Source organism: Prionailurus viverrinus, chromosome C1 (genome assembly GCF_022837055.1).
Source record: "Prionailurus viverrinus isolate Anna chromosome C1, UM_Priviv_1.0, whole genome shotgun sequence".
NCBI classification, from domain to species: domain Eukaryota; kingdom Metazoa; phylum Chordata; class Mammalia; order Carnivora; family Felidae; genus Prionailurus; species Prionailurus viverrinus.
Window position 1 is genome coordinate 51,343,616 of NC_062568.1, and position 23,371 is coordinate 51,366,986.

At 34.3% G+C, this 23,371-nt stretch overlaps 1 protein-coding gene across 1 annotated transcript in view; it reads right to left on the minus strand.

Annotated features, from left to right (window-relative positions):
• Positions 1-23,371, minus strand: part of AGPS (alkylglycerone phosphate synthase) — a 143,602-nt gene that overhangs the window by 18,522 nt on the left and 101,709 nt on the right. Inside the window, exons 14-19 of the mRNA XM_047873320.1 lie at positions 22,892-23,004; positions 15,882-15,951; positions 13,685-13,746; positions 8,930-9,019; positions 2,761-2,860; positions 516-573 (exon numbers count right to left, since the gene is read on the minus strand). Coding sequence (XP_047729276.1) covers positions 516-573; positions 2,761-2,860; positions 8,930-9,019; positions 13,685-13,746; positions 15,882-15,951; positions 22,892-23,004 — 493 coding nt within the window. The remainder of the gene's footprint in view (positions 1-515; positions 574-2,760; positions 2,861-8,929; positions 9,020-13,684; positions 13,747-15,881; positions 15,952-22,891; positions 23,005-23,371) is intronic.

The following is a 23,371-nucleotide window of genomic DNA, read 5'->3' on the forward strand; positions in this document are numbered from 1 at the left end:
CATCAAACTTGGAGTCTTCAACAAATAAAGACCAATAGGCCTAGAACCTGAAAATGCACATAAGTTTTAGAAGTCTTATCATAATATGATCTGACCTATATTTGTTTTATTACCTGATACTGCCAACATGTTAGAAACTTACAACCAGGGAGTATAAAAACCACCAGAAAGTCAAACTGATTTACATGCAAGACAGAAAAAAAGGAAAGGTCTATGATGCAAAAATTAAAATGTTGACTCATTTCTGTTTTAACATCTAAAGCAGGGCAAATAATTAACTTCGTTTCTAAATTAAAGAAACAGAGGTTTTATACTTGAAAATAAAAATGGTAATGTTTAGTTATTTCTTCTGTTGGTTACCACCACAACTTAGGCTACCTCAGTAACAGACATAAAAACTCTCAAGAAATATCAAGTGCCTTCAAATTATGTACTATGGCTCTCCCCAACATTTTATCAAACCAATTATTTTTTAATAGTAGGTACAGTAGAAATTCTACCCCCAAAAAGAATACCTCCGTGGTGATGTGAGAGGCTCCCTCCATTAGCAAGGATTTCTTCTCTAGCAGCTGCCTGTATTTGGAAACAACACAACAAATAGTTGCTACTTAGGTTTCACTCTGAAGTGAAAGTTAAGACCAAGCCCCCAAGGAGGCATGTCCTTCCTAGGTTGAATTACAAACTGGATTTCTAATTTTCCTTTACCTTTGGTTAAATACATTTAAAACGCAATTAAAATATGCAGCCTAGTTTTATACATTTTTTCTAGTGAATGGTCACAATGTCTACAACAGTCACTTCAAGATTCTAGAAAAGAAAAAGAAGATAAAATGATCAATTCAGCAGCACAGAATCGTTAATAGTAAGTTTTGTGAAGACAGTCAAGTCTTACTCTGAAGTAAACACCTCTCTACACCAACAAATGTTAGTAACTAACATGTACTGACTGCTTATTTTATATGCAGAAAAGTACTAAGCAATTTACCTGTAGTAATTTATTTATTTTATACTATAGCCTTGTGTAATAATTGCAATTATCCTTATTTCACAGACAAAGAAAATGAGGCTTAGATGTTTAAATTACTCCCTAAATATCATAAAGTGGGTATTGGACCCAAAATTCCTTGTAAAGCTATCAGAGATCAACCATAAAAACCCTTATGGAGACCATTTCTTAGGTCAATGTCTTGGAACAAGTTACTTGTCAGACCGATGGATATCTAAGTGTAAAAAAACAAACAAACCTTATTTTCTCCTCCTAACATGTTAGGTCCTAAGCTCCTTATAGAGCAACTAAGGTTAGAAAAAATAAACACTTACAGCAAAACAGAGAATGACTAAAGTGCAGAGTGGAAAAAAAAAGGGGAACAGAAGTAGAATTACATTCAGTTCATGAGTATATATCAGCCATGAGGTGAAGTATCTAGAGTGCCTAGAACCTCTCAATTACTCAGGTGTGTATACAGGAGTTAGACCAGGGTAACAGGGCTCAGGCAGGACAGATGGACCACATCTCACAGCAAAGTAACTTATATGAACATTCATCACTTAGGATTTAGGGTTTTTCAAATGAATCAAACATATGCCAGCGTTGTACCTTCTAACAAATTATTTTAAATAACATTATTTTAAATTTAATAAATTACTGAATTAAACAAATGATTTTAAACAAAGCAACAATTACTTGAAATTAGTAGTACTTAGAGAATGGCAGTTTGGGTTGGGGAAAAAGGAATAATCTCACTCTTATAGTAGTACAGGGCCTTTGAATACAGCCCTTTGAGTAGCCAGAGGTCAACCAAAACACTGAAAGGCTAAGCTGATGGGGAAGTAAGTACTCCAACTTTTGAGGGTGACAGATAATGTTCATTATTTCAATTGGAGTGATATTTGATTTGGGTGTATACATATGCAAAACTCATTAAATTGTACACTTTAAATATGTGCAGTTACTTGTATTGCAAATATACCTCAAAAAAGCTGTAAAAAAAAGGGGGGGATGAGGCATAGGAGGGAGCCAACCAAACCCTGTCTGTGCTTTGAGTCTAAAAGTGTGCCATTGAAATCACCACATGGTGCTGCCTTTGGCAGGCATGCAATAACATTAAGACACTAGGTTTTAAACACTAGTTTAAACACTAGGATACCTGAGGTTTTAACAAACTTCAGTCTCCTCCCAGTTCCTCCAGTCCAGTCTGTCTCTTCAACTTTAGGCATACTTACAAGAAATACCAGCAAACAGAAGGCTTTATAAAAACTGGAATCTTAAGGCCAGTTAAGGAATGTAATGAAACTAGTAGCAAATGAACCTCTATAGTCTATGTATAGCTATAACAATCAAACAATTATAAATCCAGAATGAGGATATTACAGCAACACAGACCAAGAACATTAGGGCTGCTGACCTCAACTGCAGCAAGCATCTGGAAATGGGTGAACTGCCAAAGTGATATCAAGAATTCCTATAGTCCTTTGTTATTTAATATGGTCTTACAAATTGTAAGTAACAACCAAAGAATCACAGGTTACAGAATACTAATTTTAGAATATTAAATCTAATATCTATAGATAATATTAATTTTAGACTCACAAGTCAATATACGACTCAATGCAACAAATATGTTTCTAATTTCTGTTGACTATCAACCAGGTAAGTCATGGAGTGATTAAACAGAGTTGAACTAAAATTCATAAATTGATAGGAAAGTTTATTTAAATTAATAAAAGAATGTAAGAATATATTCATGTATGCAAAATTACCTCGGTTTGTTCAAACACAGTCAGTGGGTCACTTATTCCCCTGTAGTTAAAGGCAAAGTAGAAATAGATACATGCACCTGCATCATAAGTCTGCGTCACCCTAAAAAACAAACAGACAATCCCCAGAAGGCTTTAAGTTAAGTGAAATCAGATTTAACATCTAGAACTTTAAAGGCAAAATCATCTGATTTGCTTAAACCATAATCTCATTCTCTACCCACCTTCTTAATTCCATGGAAGGAATGTAGATTGGCTGGCTGAAAGAAATACAGGAACTATTTGTACTGTTTTTAACAACTTTTTTGAGGTAAGTCTGGATTATTACCCAAAGAGTTTAAAGTTTTAAAAACAATGTAAATGTTTCTCTAATTGTCCTGAAACAACCAACCTCTTCAGAGGATTTTTTTTTTTTTTAATGAAATAGATAGCAAAGTTAAAGAAGCTCCAAACAGACTAGATGGGACATTATAAGTCTTCTAAACTTCGTTGAGTCAACAGAAATAGGCATGAGAACTTCAAACTCAGAAACAAGAGAAATGTTCAAATATCAAAAATGATCAGGCTGGGTAAAATAAATAAAGCATCTTCTCCAACTTCACACTAATAATTACTAAGGACTTTGGAAACAAATTTAATGATCATATTAAATGCAGCAATATGGCTTTAAAGTACTGTCTCTGAAGGTTTTACACTCTGGGCCCCATACGTGTGCATGTTGTATGTGTGTTTACAAAAGACATCAAGAACATTAGATTATTAAATCATATATATGATATATACTTGGGCTTTCCAAATGCAATTAGGTGAAGCATTTAAGAGAGCCTCAGGGGCATCTGGGTGGCTCAGTCGGTTAAGTGTCTGACTTTTGATATTGGCCGAGGTCATGATCTCACAGTTCATGAGATCAAGCCCCATGTAGGGCTCTGCACTGTCAGCACAGAGCCTGTTTGGGATTCTCTCTCCCCCTTCTCTGTCCCTCCCCAGCTTGTGCACATGCTCTCTCTGTCAAAATAAATAAATAAACATTCGAGAAAAAATGTAGAAGAGTGCCAAAATAATCATAGTCAAATCTGTGAATGCAATTTACAGAAGTTCCTACGAAGAATTTAATTTAACAGAAGGAGAGAATACAGAGGAAATACTCTTTTTACTACAACAATACAAATAGAATCTAATCTAAAATTTTAATGGCCTTTTAGGCCAAATGTTAGGTGCCTCAGAACGGAAGAAATGAACTGTTTAACAATGCTACTGTCAATTTGCCAGCTGTGTTTTTCTTCTAGTGTTAATTCACACTCATAAAAAAGATCCCTTGAATGTTTACATTTTAAGTACCAGATTTACAAAGTTTAAGAAAAACTGGAGGACCATCCTAACTATGAGGGCACTATCATTTAGGAATAACCAAATATAAATAAATTGAAAGGATACCTGAATGAAACAAATTTATAGCAAGTAGTAAAATATATATCACTTATATTTGAATATCAATAAACAGAAAATGCAGTCAATATTAAGAAAGCATTGCTACCTTCCAACAAATCCAGGATGTATACCAAAGAGTTCAGTTTTCAATAGATAAGCAGGCTTTTTTTTTTTTTAATTTTTTTAACGTTTTATTTATTTTTGAGACAGGGAGAGACAGAGCGTGAACAGGGGAGGGTCAGAGAGAGGGAGACACAGAATCGGAAACAGGCTCCAGGCTCTGAGCTGTCAGCACACAGCCCGACGCGGGGCTCGAACTCACGGACTGCAAGATCATGACCTGAGCTGAAGTTGGCCGCTTAACCAACTGAGCCACCCAGGCGCCCCGATAAGCAGGCTTTTATTATTTAAAAAAAAAAAAAAATTTTTTTTTCAACGTTTATTTATTTTTGGGACAGAGAGAGGCAGAGCATGAACGGGGGAGGGGCAGAGAGAGAGGGAGACACAGAATCGGAAACTGGCTCCAGGCTCTGAGCCATCAGCCCAGAGCCCGACGCGGGGCTCGAACTCCCGGACTGCGAGATCGTGACCTGGCTGAAGTCGGACGCTTAACCGACTGCGCCACCCAGGCGCCCCATGCAGGCTTTTAAAAGTCACAACAAAGCTTCAGTGATCAGTATCTCAAGAAAAGATAAAGTAAAAATAATACAAAAACATTTTTGGGAAAACCTCAATTTGGGTGTACTTCAGAAAGTGACTCAAATCCAACACCTTTTAATAGATCAGTTTTATCATTTAAGACCCTTAACACCAACCTCTTCCAAAAATCATCTGGACAAGTGATAGCATGGCTACCAAAGTCATAGTATTATTCTTTAATTTCTAACAGGTTTTTGGAGTACTTTACTTATGTTAGACACACTAGCTAGGAATTCCTTCCCATAAAACTTCTTCGGAAAATTTGGGTTAGAATTTATCTTCCAATATACAAAATACATTTTAATAAATGAAAATGAAATAAATGAACTCAATAAATGCACCCTACAGCTAGTTATTTTCCTTGGGATCTTCAATTTCAATGAGAGTTAGAATTATTTCAAGTCAGTTTTGGAATAACTTTTTAAAAACTAGTTTACAAAATGGATTTCACACATTCAACATTTATACTCAACACACAATAACCTCCTTGGCCACACTATTAAGCAGCTCAAATCAAACTAAACTAAAATCAAACTCTGGTGAAATGTTAGTTTTTATCAAGTATGAGATGTAAGAACTATATTTAAAGCTCCCATTTATTAAAACCATTCAAATAACTAGACTGTGTACATTCAAAATTTTGGTTTTATAAAATGATCATAAAAGCTGAGTATATAAGTTTTTATCAGAAAATCATTCTTAAAAAATAGCTACTGAATAAAAGACATATCTCAAATTTACTCTAAGTCCATCTACCTATAATACATAATGAAGATCCTTATTTAGACTTTATGAGCTCCTTCTGAAAAACCAAGACTTGTGTTGTTATAGAAGGTGTCCTGAGGCAGAATATTTTACTTCCCAATAATGTTCAATAAGTACTGGTTTGGGGCGCCTGGGTGGCTCAGTCGGTTAAGCGTCCGACTTAGGCTCAGGTCACGATCTCACGGTCCGTGAGTTCGAGCCCCGTGTCGGGCTCTGGGCTGATGGCTCAGAGCCTGGAGCCTGCTTCCCATTCTGTGTCTCCCTCTCTCTCTGCCCCTTCCCCGTTCATGCTCTGTCTCTCTCTGTCTCAAAAGTAAATAAACGTTAAAAAAAAAATTAAAAAAAAAAAGTACTGGTTTATCACAATGATATTCTGATAATGGAAGGGGGGGGAGTCTGGAGAGATAAATAGGGAGATAGGGCAGAAAGAGAAAGTGGGGATAAAATCTGTTAAATTGCTATTTAATAAAAAATAAAAAAATCCTCAGCTACACAAAAATAGATTCTACTATTTAAAACGTTTCAAATTTTACTTGTAACAAATGACTTGGATTATTAGGCCTGTTCTGTTTTCTGAACTATAGTAAAGAGGCCTGACAGACTAGACTGTCAAAGAAGAATTAAGTATCAATTTGGGTTCATAATAAACAAACACAAAATTTTTTCTTAGACTTTAAAATAAAGGGTTTATTTTTAAATATATCTCCAAATTAAAAAAGAAAGAAACAAAGAAACAAAGAATATGTACATTCTTACACCTTTATTTGGAAAGGTTCTCTCCAAGATTAGTGCTAAGCCACCAGTAGGTTTACCAAGTTATAAGCTTTTTGTTGCACAGAACAAGACCCCTATTTTCTTTTCTTTTTTTTTCTTTTTAACTGGCTTTATTTTTTATTTTTTTTAAATTTACATCCAAATTAGCATATAGTGCAACAATGATTTCAAGAGTAGATTCCTTAGTGCCCCTTACCCATTTAACCCATTCCCCCTCCCACAACCCCTCCAGTAACCCTCAGTTTGTTCTCCATATTTATAAGTCTCTTTATGTTTTTGTCCCACTCCCTGTTTTTATGTTATTTTTGTTTCCCTTCCTTATATTCATCTGTTTTGTCTCTTAAAGTCCTCATATGAGTGAAGTCATATGATTTTTGTCTTTCTCTGACTAATTTCACTTAGCATAAAAAAAGACCCCTATTTTCTCATCCTTCAGATATATCAAACGACCAGTCAATAAACTCTAAGTCCACATTTTTAGCTTACATATTCTCAGATTCAACCTCAAATATACTTCTTTAAACCCTGACTGTCTCTCCCACACAGAAGCAAAAAACACAATTTCAAAGAGATCCTTCTGGTTGACATGAACAGTTAATGTATACGAAAGATGATTTCCTCACATTTGTTAGAGTTTTGCTCTCTTACTCCAATGGAAGCACAAAAATTTAGCAAATTCTAAAAGGTATCTGTCCCAATGGGGGCAATAAGGAGAACTAAGAAACACAATATGGTACCAGGGAAGTACAAGATGAGGGTGTAAAAGATAGAAGAAAAAAAAAATCAGAAGAGACAGCAGTTTGAAGACTATAGAAACATTTCTGGTCTTGCAAAGCAAATACATGCAAATTATCATGCTATATGAAAATATCAAAGACTTAAGAATTGGATACCTTCATGAAGATTTGTCATTGGAGAAGAAAAATATTCAGATTTCCTTTACTAGCTCTAGTATAGGTTGTCTACCTCAAGTTTAATGTAATGACCTCACAATAATAAAATGACATTCATACAGCCCTTCATATGCTTTCTCAATTCATTCTCACAAGAGTCTCATCAAGTAGATGGTATTACCACTGCTTTACTAATAACCAACTTAGAGCGCAAAGGGATTAAATTCTTAATAAACAGCAAAACAGTGCTTTCACTTTTCAGACACATATAGTATTACAAAACAAAGAAATTAAAAAACTAGCAGGCAGTTGCCACAGTAATACAGTAGGCCAGCAAGGCCTGGTTCTTGGGCTGGAAGAGGCCCAAGTCTGCCCTCTTAGGCTGAGATTAAGTGATCCCAGGCAAATCAGAACAAGCATCATGAATAGAAATACACAGAAATGCCATTTTGGTGAGGCATATCTGCTGTTTCAGAGTCAGCATCTGGTGCACTTAACAATAAAAATATTATATTATTTCCCAAATTACTTAATTTGCATTTGTGCTTATATTGAAAATTTTTTGTTTCTACAAATTAATTGAGTTATATTCTTGAAACCCCCTTCCCTGACACATGGGGAAAAAAAAAAAAGCAGTTATACAACACAGAATGTTTAATAAATTTTAAAGTGCTAGATTATGACTGAACCATCTACTTTAAAGATCCCCTTCACATAATCTGTCCTGATTTCCCTTTATTCTCCATTCCAATTAATTCTATAACTTTATAGATAAGTCATATGTTTGATTTAATCTTGATACATTTAATCTTCTTGTGTTTATACAGGTCTTTTAATTATCAGGTGATTGAATACAAAGTGCTCCTTCGCAAGAAAACCTCCTTTTGGACTGCTGCCATTTAACAAAGAGGACAAGATTTGCAGTTAACTGTCCACTATGGAAGATACCAGCTACATGCAGTGTTTTAAATTTAAATTATTAGAAATTAAATAAAATTTACAATTCAGTGCCACGGTCACACTAGCCACATTTCGACAGCCCCACAGCCACATGTGGCTTGTGGCACCAATACCAGACAGGACAAATAAAGAGTATTTCCATTACTGCAGAAAGATCTACTGAAAGCAAAGAGTTAATCTTCATTTGCATAGTTTGCTCTACTCATTCCTTTACTCCATGCCCATTCATTGAATCAGTAACTAATAAAGTGGTTAAAGTGCTTTTTGTCTATTGAAGAAAAGGCTATGTTGACTATGTATTAAATTACAGTTTCCTGAATATATACATGATTTATAATTTCAGTGAATTAAAAGGCACTCCTTTACTTATTCCTGGGGCTCCAAGGTTTGGCTTTTTACTGTCCTGCTGTCCTGAAGGGGTAGAAGGCTCACTTATGGAAGGGTATTCTACTCCTAAAGGGCTCAGGACTGCTCTAAAACCCTAGTGGCACAACCCTAAGAAGGTGGCAAAAGTGAAGTTTAGGAAAGGAAAGCTTGTTAAATGGAACAGACTGAAGCTATTCTTCTGGTGGCGTGAATTACATTTCTCCATTAATTAAAATATGTTTTCCCCCCAGAATAAGCAGTAAAAGAGCAACAACAAAAAACCTCACCTGCATGTAGAAAGAGGAGCAAACTGAACACCCTTCTCTTTGCATTCCCTTATTATTCGTTCTTTTACATTTCTACAGAGATCCACAACCCTAGGAAACAAAATTGAATACAATATTAAGTTTTCAAATAAATTACAAAATTCTAACAAATGCTAGTTTATCTGGCATCCTTCAAGTCAGAAATTCTAAGAAACTTTCACACTTATTCCATCAAGAATGAACAAGAGCGTTGATCATTCAAATTGAGTCTTCCATTCATAGCTTCAAAGGGGCAAAGTTCTCCCTTTTTTTGCCATAGAAAAGACAGAAGTCAGAAGAGCACACTCAAGCTTCCTGAAGGCAGTTTCCTACACTTAGGTAAACCCAATTTCACAATTAATTTAATCACAAGATTTTAAAAGCTTTTTTAAAAAGCTATAATGAACATGTTAATGAAAATTCAATTCTGGGTTGACAGGAATACCAATCTGTGTCCATGTCTAAGATATTTCCCTTAATATAAAAATAATTTAGTCAATAATCGTGAGGTTATACCAAATGTTCAATAGCCTTTTGTCAAGCTCTGAGCTAAAATCTACTTTAACAAAGACTTACTGGATGTCAACTGGATGTCAGCAATGTATCAAGCTGTGCTAGACTGGTATTAAGAGTCAGTGAAAACAGATAAGTAAGAAATAGTTCATAAAGGGAATGGGGGATTGATAATATTTAATAATATTAATCCTTTTTCTATCTTTTAAATAAATTTTTATTTGAAATAATTTTATTATTTTTTAAATTTTTTAACGTTTATTTATTTTTTTGAGAAAGAGCATGAGTGGGGGAGGGGCAAAGACAGAGGAAGACACAGAATCTGAACCAGGCTCCAGGTTCTGAGCTGTCAGCACAGAGCCTGACGCAGGGCTCCAACTCACAGACTGCAAGATTATGACCTGAGCCAAAGTCAGACGCTCAACCGACTGAGCCACCCAGGCTCCCCTTGAAATAATTTTAGATATAGAAAGTCACAAAGACAGACAGTGTTCCTCTTTCCCTGGTTTCCTCTAATGTTAATATATAACCATGACAGATTTGTCAAAACTAAGAAACTGACTTCAGGACATCACTATTAACTAGAACACTTTATTTATATTTCACCATTTAATTTTGACTCCAAGATACCACTGTTTTAAAATATAAAGGCATCTGATTTCTTTTGTTGTTTAGTTTTTGATATAATTTTTAAGGCCCTATTTCGGAGTGCAAGAGATCTAATAGTGATGCATTCATACTTTGGGAACATGCTCAGGAAAAAGTTCTAAAATGGAAAACAGATGTCAATCAGAGCTTCTAGGTTGGAGATGCAGAGACAAAAGATTTGGCTGACAAAAGATTAATCTATTTTTTAATGTGAGCTGTAATATTTTGTTATTACTATACATTGTTTCATTTGGAAAATAAAACTCCTAAGGTACGTATAAGCCATCTAATTCTTCAATAAACATCCTGACAACATACTGACACTGATTGTGTGTTTCAAATCTTAGTCTGTTTAGAATCAGGAGAATGGAAAAGGTAACAAAGAAGCACAAAAGACTGGGCCATCTCTAGTCTAAAGACTGATTTGACTGTGTGAGAGCCAATTTGATAAAAACCATAACATTTACATGGATTATGCTTTATAAGACACATTACAGTTATCCATATTTCCAATAAGAACAAAGAATACATTGTTAAAATATAAATATGGAAAGGGGTTTAATGGTTTGTTAGCTATTTTATTAGCATGTCAAATTTTATTTTTTTAATATATGTGTCTGAAAGTTTTATAAATTCTAATTTTACAAAACAATTCTCTTCAGTTAAATTGTGCTCAATTCTATGAGAGTGTAGACAAATACAATTTATCAGTGTTATTTATGCCTCACCTATGGAATGGTAAGGATGCATGTTTTTAAAATATCTCCTACTAAAGTATTTAGATTATTGGAATTTATTGTGTCTTTATTTTGAAAATCCAACTTGTAAAACAAATACTTCAAACACAAATAAAACCTACTAAGTAAGCTTTAATAGCTACAGGGATTAATGAATATTATAAATTTATAAACAAGTTCTTTATCATGACTCTAGAAAGTGGAATTTAAGTGCTACATAATAATATATGATAATTTACAATAATAATGAGGAGGAGATGGGACAAATAACATGACCAAATGGTTAAAACCCTTAATAGGATACTTTCTAGAAATGATTTGTACAGAGGATGTTCTTTTTTTCTTAATTTTTTTTTACTTCAGAGAGAGAGAGAGAGAGAGACAGAGAGACAGAGAGACAGAGAGACTGGGGGAGAGGGGCAGAAGGAGAGAGAATCTTAAGTAGTCTCTATGCTCAGCACAGAGCCCAATGCAGGGCTCTGGTCATGGTCATGGGATCATGACTTGAGCCAAAATCAAGAGCTGAATGCTTAACTGACTTCAGACACCCAGGTGTCCCCAGAGGGGAGTTCCTGAAGTATTCTGGCATAGAACTTGTACAAAAGCCAACACAGTCCACTTGGACCAATCATTCTATGTAAGATAAACATAACTGTGTATACATTTAACTTTTCACCTGACCTATTGGCAAATTTAACCCTGTTGACAATTTCCTACTTGAAAAAATATTCCTGGGCTTCTTTCACATCACTGGTTTTCCTCCAAATCCTCTAGATATTATTCTCTTTTGCTAGCTCTTGTTTGTATATCCAAACAAAATAAATTTGGGGGTTCCCTGGACTTCCTTCTTAGGTCCTCTTTTTTTTTTTTCATCCATACTAGCTATAAGGGTTTGAATCTACTCCCTTGGTTTTAATCACAAGCCTCATGCTAATGTCTCCAAAATCTTTAAATCTCCAACTCAGACTGTTTAGACAGCTAATTTTATAGGCTATATTCTTACATTATTCCCAAGTTCATTCATAGGAGTCTATTCAGAATATTCATTGTGCACTCAATAGATACAGTTATTTTGGTAGGACTACTGAGAAATACACAAAAACTAGTAGGGCAAAAAACCCCTTAAGAGACTTATACATGAAAAGGCTAAGCAACCTAATAACATGTGAGACTTGAAGACTCTGACTCCATGGGTTTCTGCTAAACATGGTCTCTACCTAGGTAAATGTTAGAGAGAAAAAACAATTTGTTAAATGGGTAACAAGTAAAGTTTCTATCAGGAATGTAGCTGCTTTCCATTCATTTTATTTATGAAAACTTTAGCCGATGAAGTTGTTTTAATTGAAAAGAAACCAAATATATAACCTGTATAAAACAGTCAGATGTCAGTAAGTTGATCATTTTTTTCTTTACAAGATTTATCCCCTTGTTAAAATTTAGTTATCAAAAATTGTGAATAACAGATTGATACTATAAACTGTTGTTTTACAATGCATGGAATATGAACATCAATGCACCAAAAGTCATAACCCATAGTAGACAAAGAATGAATGCAGAAAGTAAAAAGTCCTCTGGGGAAGGGAAAAAAAGAGTTAGGGTAGAACAAAAATGTTAAGATATGTAATATCTAAAAGGTAGATTCATGGGAATTTGTCGTGTACTTTATTACTGATTTAATTTGTAAATTTTATTTTTTTTTAATTTTTTTTTTCAACGTTTATTTATTTTTGGGACAGAGAGAGACAGAGCATGAACGGGGGAGGGGCAGAAAGAGAGGGAGACACAGAATCAGAAACAGGCTCCAGGCTCCGAGCCATCAGCCCAGAGCCTGACGCAGGGCTCGAACTCATGGACCGCGAGATCGTGACCTGGCTGAAGTCGGACGCTTAACCGACTGCGCCACCCAGGCGCCCCTAATTTGTAAATTTTATAAAGAAAACATAAAATGTAAGGCATACCAGAATAAAAATGTACTAACAATCTTAACAGCTTTTATTACTGAGTTAACTCATGAGTCCATTTAAAAAAAAATTTTTTTTTAACGTTTATTTATTTTTGAGACAGAGAGAGACAGAGCACGAATGGGGGAGGGTCAGAGAGAGGCAGACACAGAATCTGAAACAGGCTCCAGGCTCTGAGCTGTCAGCACAGAGCCCAACGCGGGGCTCGAACTCAGGGACCGCAAGATCACGCCCTGAGCTAAAGTCGGATGCGTTACCGACTGAGCCACCCAGGCGCCCCTCATGAGTCCATTTTTAATAAAACCACTTCACATTTCCTCATCGGTTTTTATTATTAATTCCCTAACCAATATTTGTATACCAATATTTGTGTATATGTGTATGTGCATAACATAAAAATAGAAATTATACATAATATCTTAAGTTGGATTTCTTTTAGAAATCACTTAAATACAAGTTAAGATCTTGCTTAATAGTAACCATCCAAAATCAAAAGCTAAATCATATATTACAAAAGAAGTTTAACACTGGGTTTATAATTTTGGGGGATGTTCTAGAGAACCTTCAAGCATATTAAGCACTTAAGAATTTAAATCAAAGCTAGTAAAACTATAGACTGACACTTAAGTGCTCACTAAGATTCTTTAAAATATAGACTTCAATAACACCTTCCTTCTATGGGACATGGACAAATCTGTCTAAATAAAAAAAAAAGCTGGCAAATATGACATTCTGATGAAGGTGTTAATATAAATAAAAGTGATCACCTTGTTTCAATGTTTCTTTATAAAAATTTTAAAATTTGTATATTTGTGCACAAAGGTATATTATTTCAACAACTCCTATAGCATAATATGAGACATTTTATTATATTTTACCTGTCCCAAGGAGCAGAAGTCTCAAAAGACTCTCCTAATATATAGTATTCCAAACCCAAGTCCTATTAAAAAAAAGACACAAAAATCAAGAAATTACAACAGATGCAGAAGAATCAAGAATACTGTCATATTGTTAGTATTTCACGTAATTGTTAATATCACATGTTTCTAATTTAACCTCCACTGTTCTTTACTCTCCACCCCATAAAAGCAATGGAAAGTGGCCTTGAGTGTGAGCTACAACCTCCAGGAGGACAGGAACTTTGTCTTGTTCTCTTTTGTATCTCTGGCACCAGGCAGTGTGCCTGATACATGGCAGGAACTCAAATATTTCTCCAAGGAATGGAGCCTCTGAGAACTGTCTATGTACATGTAGAGGATACTAGCAGAACAGATTTTTTTGGGGGCCTAAATAGTAAATTAAACAACACTAAAAAGTGGTCATCAGGATGGAAGGACCAGGGCAGCAGGAAAGTAGGAGCAGGGGGGACTAAAGGAAGAAGGTAGATCTCCCTTTCCTGAAATCAACTTTTCTTTAAAAAACAAATTAGAAAATATAGTGCCTCTCTTTGTAGTAACTAAACAAGACAGGATATCTGGAAGCACTTCTGCTAGGAAAATATATTTTATAACACATAAGATATAATGCTTATATGATAAGTAACTTATAATACCCAGAATACAATTCTGTTTTAATATCAAAACTGGAAAGAGCAATTCATAAGCCACCAGAGATGCAAAGATAGAAAGAATATTTTATAAGCAGAAAAATCAATAAATGTTAAGTTTTCACTTCTAGTAAAATGATTCACTTCAATTCTACCACTGGTTGGCAGGAAAAATCCCCAAATTACTGATCTAAAATGTGTCACTTTTTTCTTGTGCATTCATTTACGCAGTAAACACATATGTGGTGACAAAGGTATTAAGCACTGGGAAAATAAAAAATAAAACAATCCCTCCCATCTCGGTACTGCTTCTGATTCAGTTTTAACAGTGTGTAAGCTGTATTTGTTACAGTTACACATCATTTTCTAGAATTCTGAATTTAGTAATATGGGAAAATGGTCAATATACTTAGAAAATGCTCAACAAACAAAAACTTGTGGATAACCAAAATGCTTACTATGGGAGACCCTGAGGTAGTAACAGTCTATGGAGGTAAACATTATTATAAGACCTAAAATCATCTATTATTTTTCATGATCTGTAAATCTCTTAATTACAATTTTTAACATAGCAAACAAGCAATAAATGTAATTTCCCTTATCAGCGTGGGGGAATGGAGTGCCCAGAAAAATGCATATGCTTCAAATTCACTGCAACCTAAAATTTAGATCTTACCTAAGATTAGTTTTGAAATAAGAATACAATTCAAGCTTTCTAGAGAAGTAAAAACAAGTTTTATATAAGTTTATGTAAGTATTTCCTTCAGAACAATTTCCAAGTGAAAAATTAGAAAATGCAGTATTTGGGAAAGTCAAATTCTCAATAGGATATCTGAGAAATGATGTTTTAAAATAAGACCTTTCAAATTACATAAACAAGCAATATTTAAAAAATATAACCCTAACAATAGCAGAAAACAACTAAGAAACTTGAGTTTATTACAGCCAAAGTAGAAAAACAAAAGAAGTAAATAAACTTTTGAAAGAATACTTTCATATCAACAAGTATAGTAGACTCTTGGACTAATAAAGTTTCTCACAAGTAGAAAATGTGGAATTAGAAAAATTTTAGAACCCAAATACAGACAAATTATTTCTTTAATTCTACATAGTAATCATCACCAGTGAACCAACTACTACCTAGAATCAAGTTAAATACCAATTTTTAATGAGTTAAAGAAAGATTATACATATTTAAAACTTGATTATGAATCAAGTGAGAAATGGTGCTAAATAAGACAGCTCGATTCTAACCAAGCAATGTTAGGAATGGCATGTTCAACTTCCAGACAGAGAAAGTCACCATTCTTTTAAAGAGGAGAATGATCTATATAATCTTCAAATTCCTCAAAAGCAATATATGGAAGATTTAACTGGGATTCTGAAGGTTTGTAGCTAGTCCTACATTCATGTCAAATGATGTGCTACATCATACTAGGTTAAAACTTAAGAAAATAATTTTATTCATTCAAAGTAAGAAAAAGGATTATTTGCAATATAAACTGACAAGGAAATATGAGATAACTTACTCGAATATACGCAATGACATAGGTCAGCAAATAACCTCTCTGTCCATTATCTTCTCCAATTGCCAACCCACTGTAATTAAAGAACAAACTGTTAATATATTTCATATGTATTTATGAAAAATATACAAAAATAACCAAACTAATATAACACCTCAAGGCAACTGTTTAACAGATTAACATATATTACACTGCATCTCATTTTTATTGTAATCTAATTTATCAGAAATATATCAAAGAGTTGTCAAAAGAATAAGCTTGGAGAACAAAAACCTAAACATACTTTTAATATTTCAGTTTGGTCATTAATTTCAAACTTGCATCCATCAAACTAATAAAACTGACTCATGAACTCAACTACTTCTACCAACATTGACAAAAGTACAGAGAACTAGCCATGAGAAACAAGCTTAAGTAAACTTTAATAATCTTTACAAGCATACCAAGATACTTAAAATACTTATTTTATTCATATATTTTATCCATATATTCATGTGTTACTATAGCCCTATTCATATTTAAAGATGTATAATGATTGACTATATCTTCCAAATACCAAGAAGTTTTCTGAATACCTGGGTACATAGTATATGAAGTATTAGACACACTGTTTATTTTATGAAAATATGAAAAGTATGACAAAACATACTTACACAGAAATATTAAAGTTTATGAAGCAGCATACAGATAAGTACCAGACAAACAGGTAAGGTTTTATTACTATGAACACATCAACTATCCATTTCAATTTGAAAGTAGTTTTATCCACAGAAATTATATTTGGTGATCTAATTAGAACTAATCCCATATAACATATAATTCAGTCCAAGCACTTTGCTTTGTGAAAGTCATTCTTATGTTAAAAGACTAAAAATGATTATTGATTTTACTACCTTCAGTAAAGAGCTTTTAATTTTGCTTGTTTTCATCATCAGGCAGAAATTAAATTTTAACTATTCTTAGTCAACTAAAGAAAACTTACCACAACCTCCCAAAGTATCTACCAAAAAAAAAATCCCTCAATAAAACCAGATAGAAAACTGTGACTTTCTTGGGTCATAATGGATGGTTAACTTCCATGCCTCTCCCCTCAGTACCCTAATTGCTCCTCCTTCGTCTCAGTATGCTGAACCCTTAACCATGGTGTTACCCAAGACTCGGGTCTTGAGCCTCTGTTAGTTACACCTCTTCCGGAAAAATCATTTTTCTTATTACTTCAGTTAACACCTATGGTGAAGTTCTTCCTTCCCCTGAAGTTTTGCTTGGATTTGGCAGTAAGTAAACACAGTAAGTCAACAACATAGATGTGCCCTTGTGCTATACAAATAATGTAAGGCAACTGTAGGCTAGGATGTATAGGCCAAATCGGATATCCTTACAGCTGCATACACACGAATCAGTATCACCCAGAGAAGTGGCAAACACTTGATGGAAGCGACTCTAGTCTAGAACCACTTGGAGATGGGGTGCAAAGAGATGAAACAAGAGGGGTTGTTCGTATTACTAGAATGTTAATGAGCAAAGAAGACAGAACCTAGGTCAAGCAGTTGCGAGTGAAAAGTAAAAAGCAACAATATAATTCTGGGTTGGATACAAATGGATTTGAGGTGAGAGGTAGGAAGTCAAAGTTCCAAAACAAAAAGGCAACTAGTCAGAAAATTGCTGTGGCAAGCACGGGGAGGAAAATATCTGAGCCTATACCTCACATAGATATGAAGCAGTCAGATACTGAGTCCAAGAAAGAAAAAGCACTACTGAGCTGGGAAATAGGAACAATTCATTCTGGGCCTAGTGGTAGAAAGAGAGTGAAGACTAGCAAATGGTCCAAGAGACCTGCGCTGGGAATCCTTGAGAAGGTGCATTCTAAGCGGATATTTGGTGAGAAATAACAGATATGAACCTTTAGTAGGCTTCTTTTATATTGGATGAGAAAAAGTCCTTCTTGCAGTTCCAGGTCAAGCCATTTTTCTTTAGATACTCTTCTAGAATCTCTTGGAGCAGGGAGGGGTGGAGCAGTTCCACTTTGGAATTCAGTTCCACTTTGGAATTCAGTGTGACAAACCACACAGAAACATGCATTTTCTTATCCCAAACAGGAAGAAATTGATGTCCATAAACCCCAGGGGCGCCTGGTGGCTCAGTCAGTTGAACGACCGACTTCGGCTCAGGTCATGATCTCACGGTTTGTGAGTTCAAGCCCCACGTCAGGCTCTGTGCTGACAGCTCAGAGCCTGGAGCCTACTTCGGATTCTGTGTCTCGCTCTCTCTCTGCCCCTCCCCCACTCATGCTCTGTCTCTCTTGGTCTCAGAAATAAATAAACATTAAAATAATAATAATAATAATAATAATAATAATAATAATAAATAAATGAACCCCAAAGGAGAAGGAAAGTCATTCTGGGCTTGCTTTTCTGAATCACAGGTTTCCCTGCAAATTTAGCTTTTTGTAACTTCTTTCTCACTTATTCTCTGTCTTACATTTTTAACTTTCAGAACTCCATCTTCTAGACAGGATTGCCTTAAAATACAACATGTAAACAATAGTAGGGCATTGAAATTAAATGCTTCTAAGTTGCCAATTACATAGCAGCCACTCCAAAAAGGTATACGAAGATTCAAACTGCTTTATGTTAAAGTAGCAACATCAATTCCCTACGTTCTGCTCCCCGTCGCAAATTTCAAACATCAATTAACAAGGTTCTTAAATTTAAACCTGTTTCATGAGAAAGGGCTGGGAAGACTAATGAAAGAGGAATGAGAGACAATCTTTTTATATAAAAGAGCCATCTGGTGAACCTAATCACTCTCATGTTGAATTACATTAAACAACTTAAGCACACACTTTAAAAATAACAATAACACATTACCTTAAGTTCTATGGTAAATGTCAGTACATCTGTCATGACTGCTGACAGGCAATGTTTATTCTGTTTAGCTCTTAGAGAAGTTAAAGTATATTACTAGCAAGCATAGATAAACAACCGAAGTATGATTACTCAACATTTGCCTATTATTTTACACTGGATCATATGTATTCAAAGGTATTTAACAGTGTTAGGGTAGGGGTGGAAGACAAGGAGGAAAATGGCTGAAATGACACATAAAAATGTCCTAAACTGTTGGGAGTAGTTAATTTAAAAACAATCAATTCAGAGTTAATGAGGGGGGGTAGAACAAAGGATAAAACTAAAGAACAGAAAATAAAGGATAGATTAATAATGCCCTAATTCAAAATAAAATACATGAGCTAAACTAACTTATGAAACTTTAGCAGAAAGGAATTCAGTGGTACTTTCCTCCTTCTAGTTATGTAGAAGAAATCATTGGGGAGCAAGGGTTGGCCCAGTGGCATCGTAAGTAAGAAAAATATGTCTGACGGACTTCCAAGCTGTATTACAAAACTGTAATAATCAAGACCGTATAGTACTGGCACAAAAACAGACACTCAGATCAATGGAACAGAATAGAGAACCCAGAAACGGACACACAAACGTATGGCCAACTAATCTCTGACAAAGCAGGAAAGAATATCCAATGGAATAAACACAGTCTCTTCAGCAAGTGGTGCTGGGAAAACTGGACAGTGACATGCAGAAAAATGAACCTGGACCACTTTCTTACACCATACACAAAAATAAACTCAAAATGGATTAAAGACCTAAATGTCAGACAGGAAGCCACCAAAATCCTCAAGGAGATCCTCTTTGACCTTGGCCACAGCAACTTCTTACTCAGCATGTCTCCAGAGGCAGGGGAAACAAAAGCAAAAATGAACTACTGGGACCTCATCAAAATAAAAAGTTTCTGCATGGTGAAGGAAGCAATCAGCAAAACTAAAAGGCAACCAACGGAATGGGAGAAGATATCTGCAAATGACATATCAGATCAAGGGTTAGTATCCAAAATGTATAAAGAACTTATCCAACTCAACACCCAAAAACAAAACATCTAGTGCAGAAATGGGCAAAAGACATGAATAGACACTTCTCCCAAGAAGACATCCAGATGGCCAACTGACACATGAAAAAATGCTCAATTTCACTCATCATCAGGGAAATACAAATCAAAACCACAATGAGATATCACCTCACACCTGTCAGAATGGCTAACCTTAACGACTTGGGCAACAACAGATATTGGCGAGGATGTGGAGAAAGAGGATCTCTCTTGCACTGCTGGCAGGAATGCAAACTGGTGCAGCCACTCTGGAAAACTGTATGGAGGCTCCTCAAAAAATTAAAAATAGAACTATCCTATGGCCCAGCAATTGCACAACTAGGTATTTATCCAAAGGATACAAGGATGCTGTTTTGAAGGGGCACATGCACCCCAATGTCTAGAGCAGCACTATCAACAATAGCCAAAATATGGAAAGAGCCCAAATGTCCATTGATGGATGAATGAATAAAGAAGATGTGGTATAGCTATACAATGGAGTTTTACTCGGCAATCAAAAAGAATGAAATCCTGCCATATGCAACTATGTGGATGGAACTAGAGAGTATTATGCTAAGTGAAATTAGTCACAAAAAGACAAATATTGTATGACTACACTCATATGAGAACTTTAAGATACAAAACAGATGAACACAAGGGAAGGGAAGCAAGAATAATATAAAAACAGGGAGGGGGACAAAAACATAAGAGACTCTTAAATATCAAATCAAAATCAAAATAGCCCTAAGCCATCTAATTACAGCCTGGATTATCAATACAGAAGATTTCTGCAATCTACATGAAGGAAGACAGGATGAAAGCATATTAAGAAATTATAATTATAACATAACTAGTAAGTAGCAAATAACAATAGCAAAAAAAATGAGACCTCAATCAGAGTCTGAGTTTTAATGCTTTGCCCCTGCTTTAAGTAGGTATCTCATTTACTCTAACCTATTTTTAATGGATGAATTTGATATAAGTTTTGTTTGGTATAAACAAATTGCTGGAATTAAATCAAGAGTTCTGGGGCTTCACTATCCGTATCCAGAAAGACCTGGATTCACCTTAAAGAAGTTCATTCTTACTTTTAAGTTGTAAATGTCTGGAATCACTTGAGAAAAACAAGACTTACATTACATGACAAGGGAGTTCATGACAGTTGGTGGCTCAACTTAAAACTGACAAAATGGCTCTAATAAATACCTAAAGATTAAAATATGCTTTTTTAAGGGTGGCACAGCAGTTAGACATAAATGAAATAGAATTTAAAATGTCAGGGAATGACATTCAGTTTCATTAATTCTTTCAACAAATGTTCAATTAAGTGTCTAGTATATACCAGGCATCAACAGTGATGTCCAAGAAGAGACAGTTGAAGAATTACGTCTTACCTCACACAAAAAGGCATTTTGTCATCATCCTACCCCAGTCCAAGAGGAAACGTAGCACATTACTAACTAGTAATGATTTTGTTGGCTACTCTGAATTTTAATTACAATTAGAGGTACTACAAAGTGGAATTTCTCTGCATCTGTATGCATGTGTTGGTGTGTATGCTGGAGGCAGGAAGGGTCACTGGGGGGACCGAGGTGAAACTAAGCAAATTTAACCTCATATAAAGTAATTCAAATATTATAGCATCCATTTCCCTACAAGTGCTCCTGAATAATTTTGACGTCCCAATTAAATATTTCAATATATAAAAAACAATTTTTAAAAGTTTCAGCCTCTAATATTTAAGGCTATAACAGAAACTAAAAGATTTAATTTATATATTCAAGATTTTAATTTAAATCCCCTTAATTATTTCTAATACCATGGATTTTAAGAAAAATGTTTTAAAAATCAAATTATATATATACTTCACATAACTTAGAAACTAAAAAATAGGTACATGTATATTTCAAAAATAAATTCAGAGATTAACCTGAAATCTAAGTCTTCTGGCTATTAAATGAATTTTTATGGCACAATTACTCTTAATTAATTTAGTTAAAAAAATCAGTTAATTCCCAAAAAAGGTACTCTGAGAGAGGAAAAGTAAAAGATTAGTGCATTTCATCTTTTACTAATTCGACTTGCCAATTTCAGAATAAGGTAAGAATAAAACTGAGAGGCTGATTTGCAATACTCAAACACAGTACCAAAGTAAATCAAAACTTAAGCCAAAGATTAGATCTTTTTCTAAGAATTCTGCACTTTAAACACAAAGTTCAGAAAATCCTAAAAATAAATAGCTGAATATCATAGTGAGAAAAATATATAAAAGTGAGGCATTCTAAAACACAAGGCTACAAATTAAGTGCTCATTTGTTCTCATAAATAGCAAAAAAGGGAAACTAAAGTAAATATTTACAAAGAACTCAGATTAAGCATACATACATATTTTAAACTCTGAAATTATAATAAAAGAAAAAGAAGAAGAAGAAGAAGAAGAAGAAGAAGACGACGACAACGACTTGTATCCAGGAAACTTAGTTTACGTATTTAAAAAGGGAAGGGAAAAATGTAGTCCTGATAAATGGCATTTTCACTACAGTTCTCATCGATCAATCTCATAATCCATCAAGCAGACAGACAGAAACCACCCAGTCATTATTCAGTTGGTTATATATGTGAAATGTTTTCTGTTTCTTTATACCAGCAGAAAACAGTAAGTGACAAGGGGCGGAGTATAGATAATTTATCAAATTCTTTTGTTTAAAAAATTTCCTTTCACAAACATACTAATAACATGTTTTATATATATATATATATATATACTATTACCATTAAATAGTAAGATGACTATGAATTTTTTCATATTTTACTCTAGCATAACAAAAGCAAATATTATAAAATTAATGGAAAAATGTAATAAAATATTTAATATATCCTAATATATATGCTTACACAAGTAAGAGCAACATACCAATCAAATTTTCTGCAAATTTTGGAAGTAACCAACACAACATTTTAAGTTGACTATCATATATTGCTACAAATTTAATCCTTTAGGGGTGCATTAACAACTGCTTACAGATACCAGAATTTTCGATTAACATACTCTTGGCATTATGAACTTAGAGCCATACCCAAATTTTGCAGCAATATCATACACTTGTTTTTCATGTTGAAGAACCTTCTCACGGTCCCCCTCAAATAGTAATGTAGCAACAGTTAACTGATTTGGATCAAATCCTTTAAACTACAAAAAAAAAAAAAAAGACATATACTTAGATAGATAGATAGATAAATCTTTACCTGCGAAACAGTAAATCAAAAACATTTTGCTCTTTTTGTCCTTCTGACCTGGGCTCAAACATACCAACTCTAAAAATCGAGCTTTGGAACTTCACATGTCAATCAAAAAGAATGTTTAATATACCTGTTCAGGTTGTTATAAACAAAACTACAGAAAATACCTAATTTCAAAGTATGCCATGGTGTCAGTAGAAATGACATATTGATATGTAATACAGCAAATAACTTGTAAGAATCATAACTGCAATAAAGAATCAAATAAAAATACCAAAATAATAGAACATAATGAATTAGCAAGATATAGGATGTAG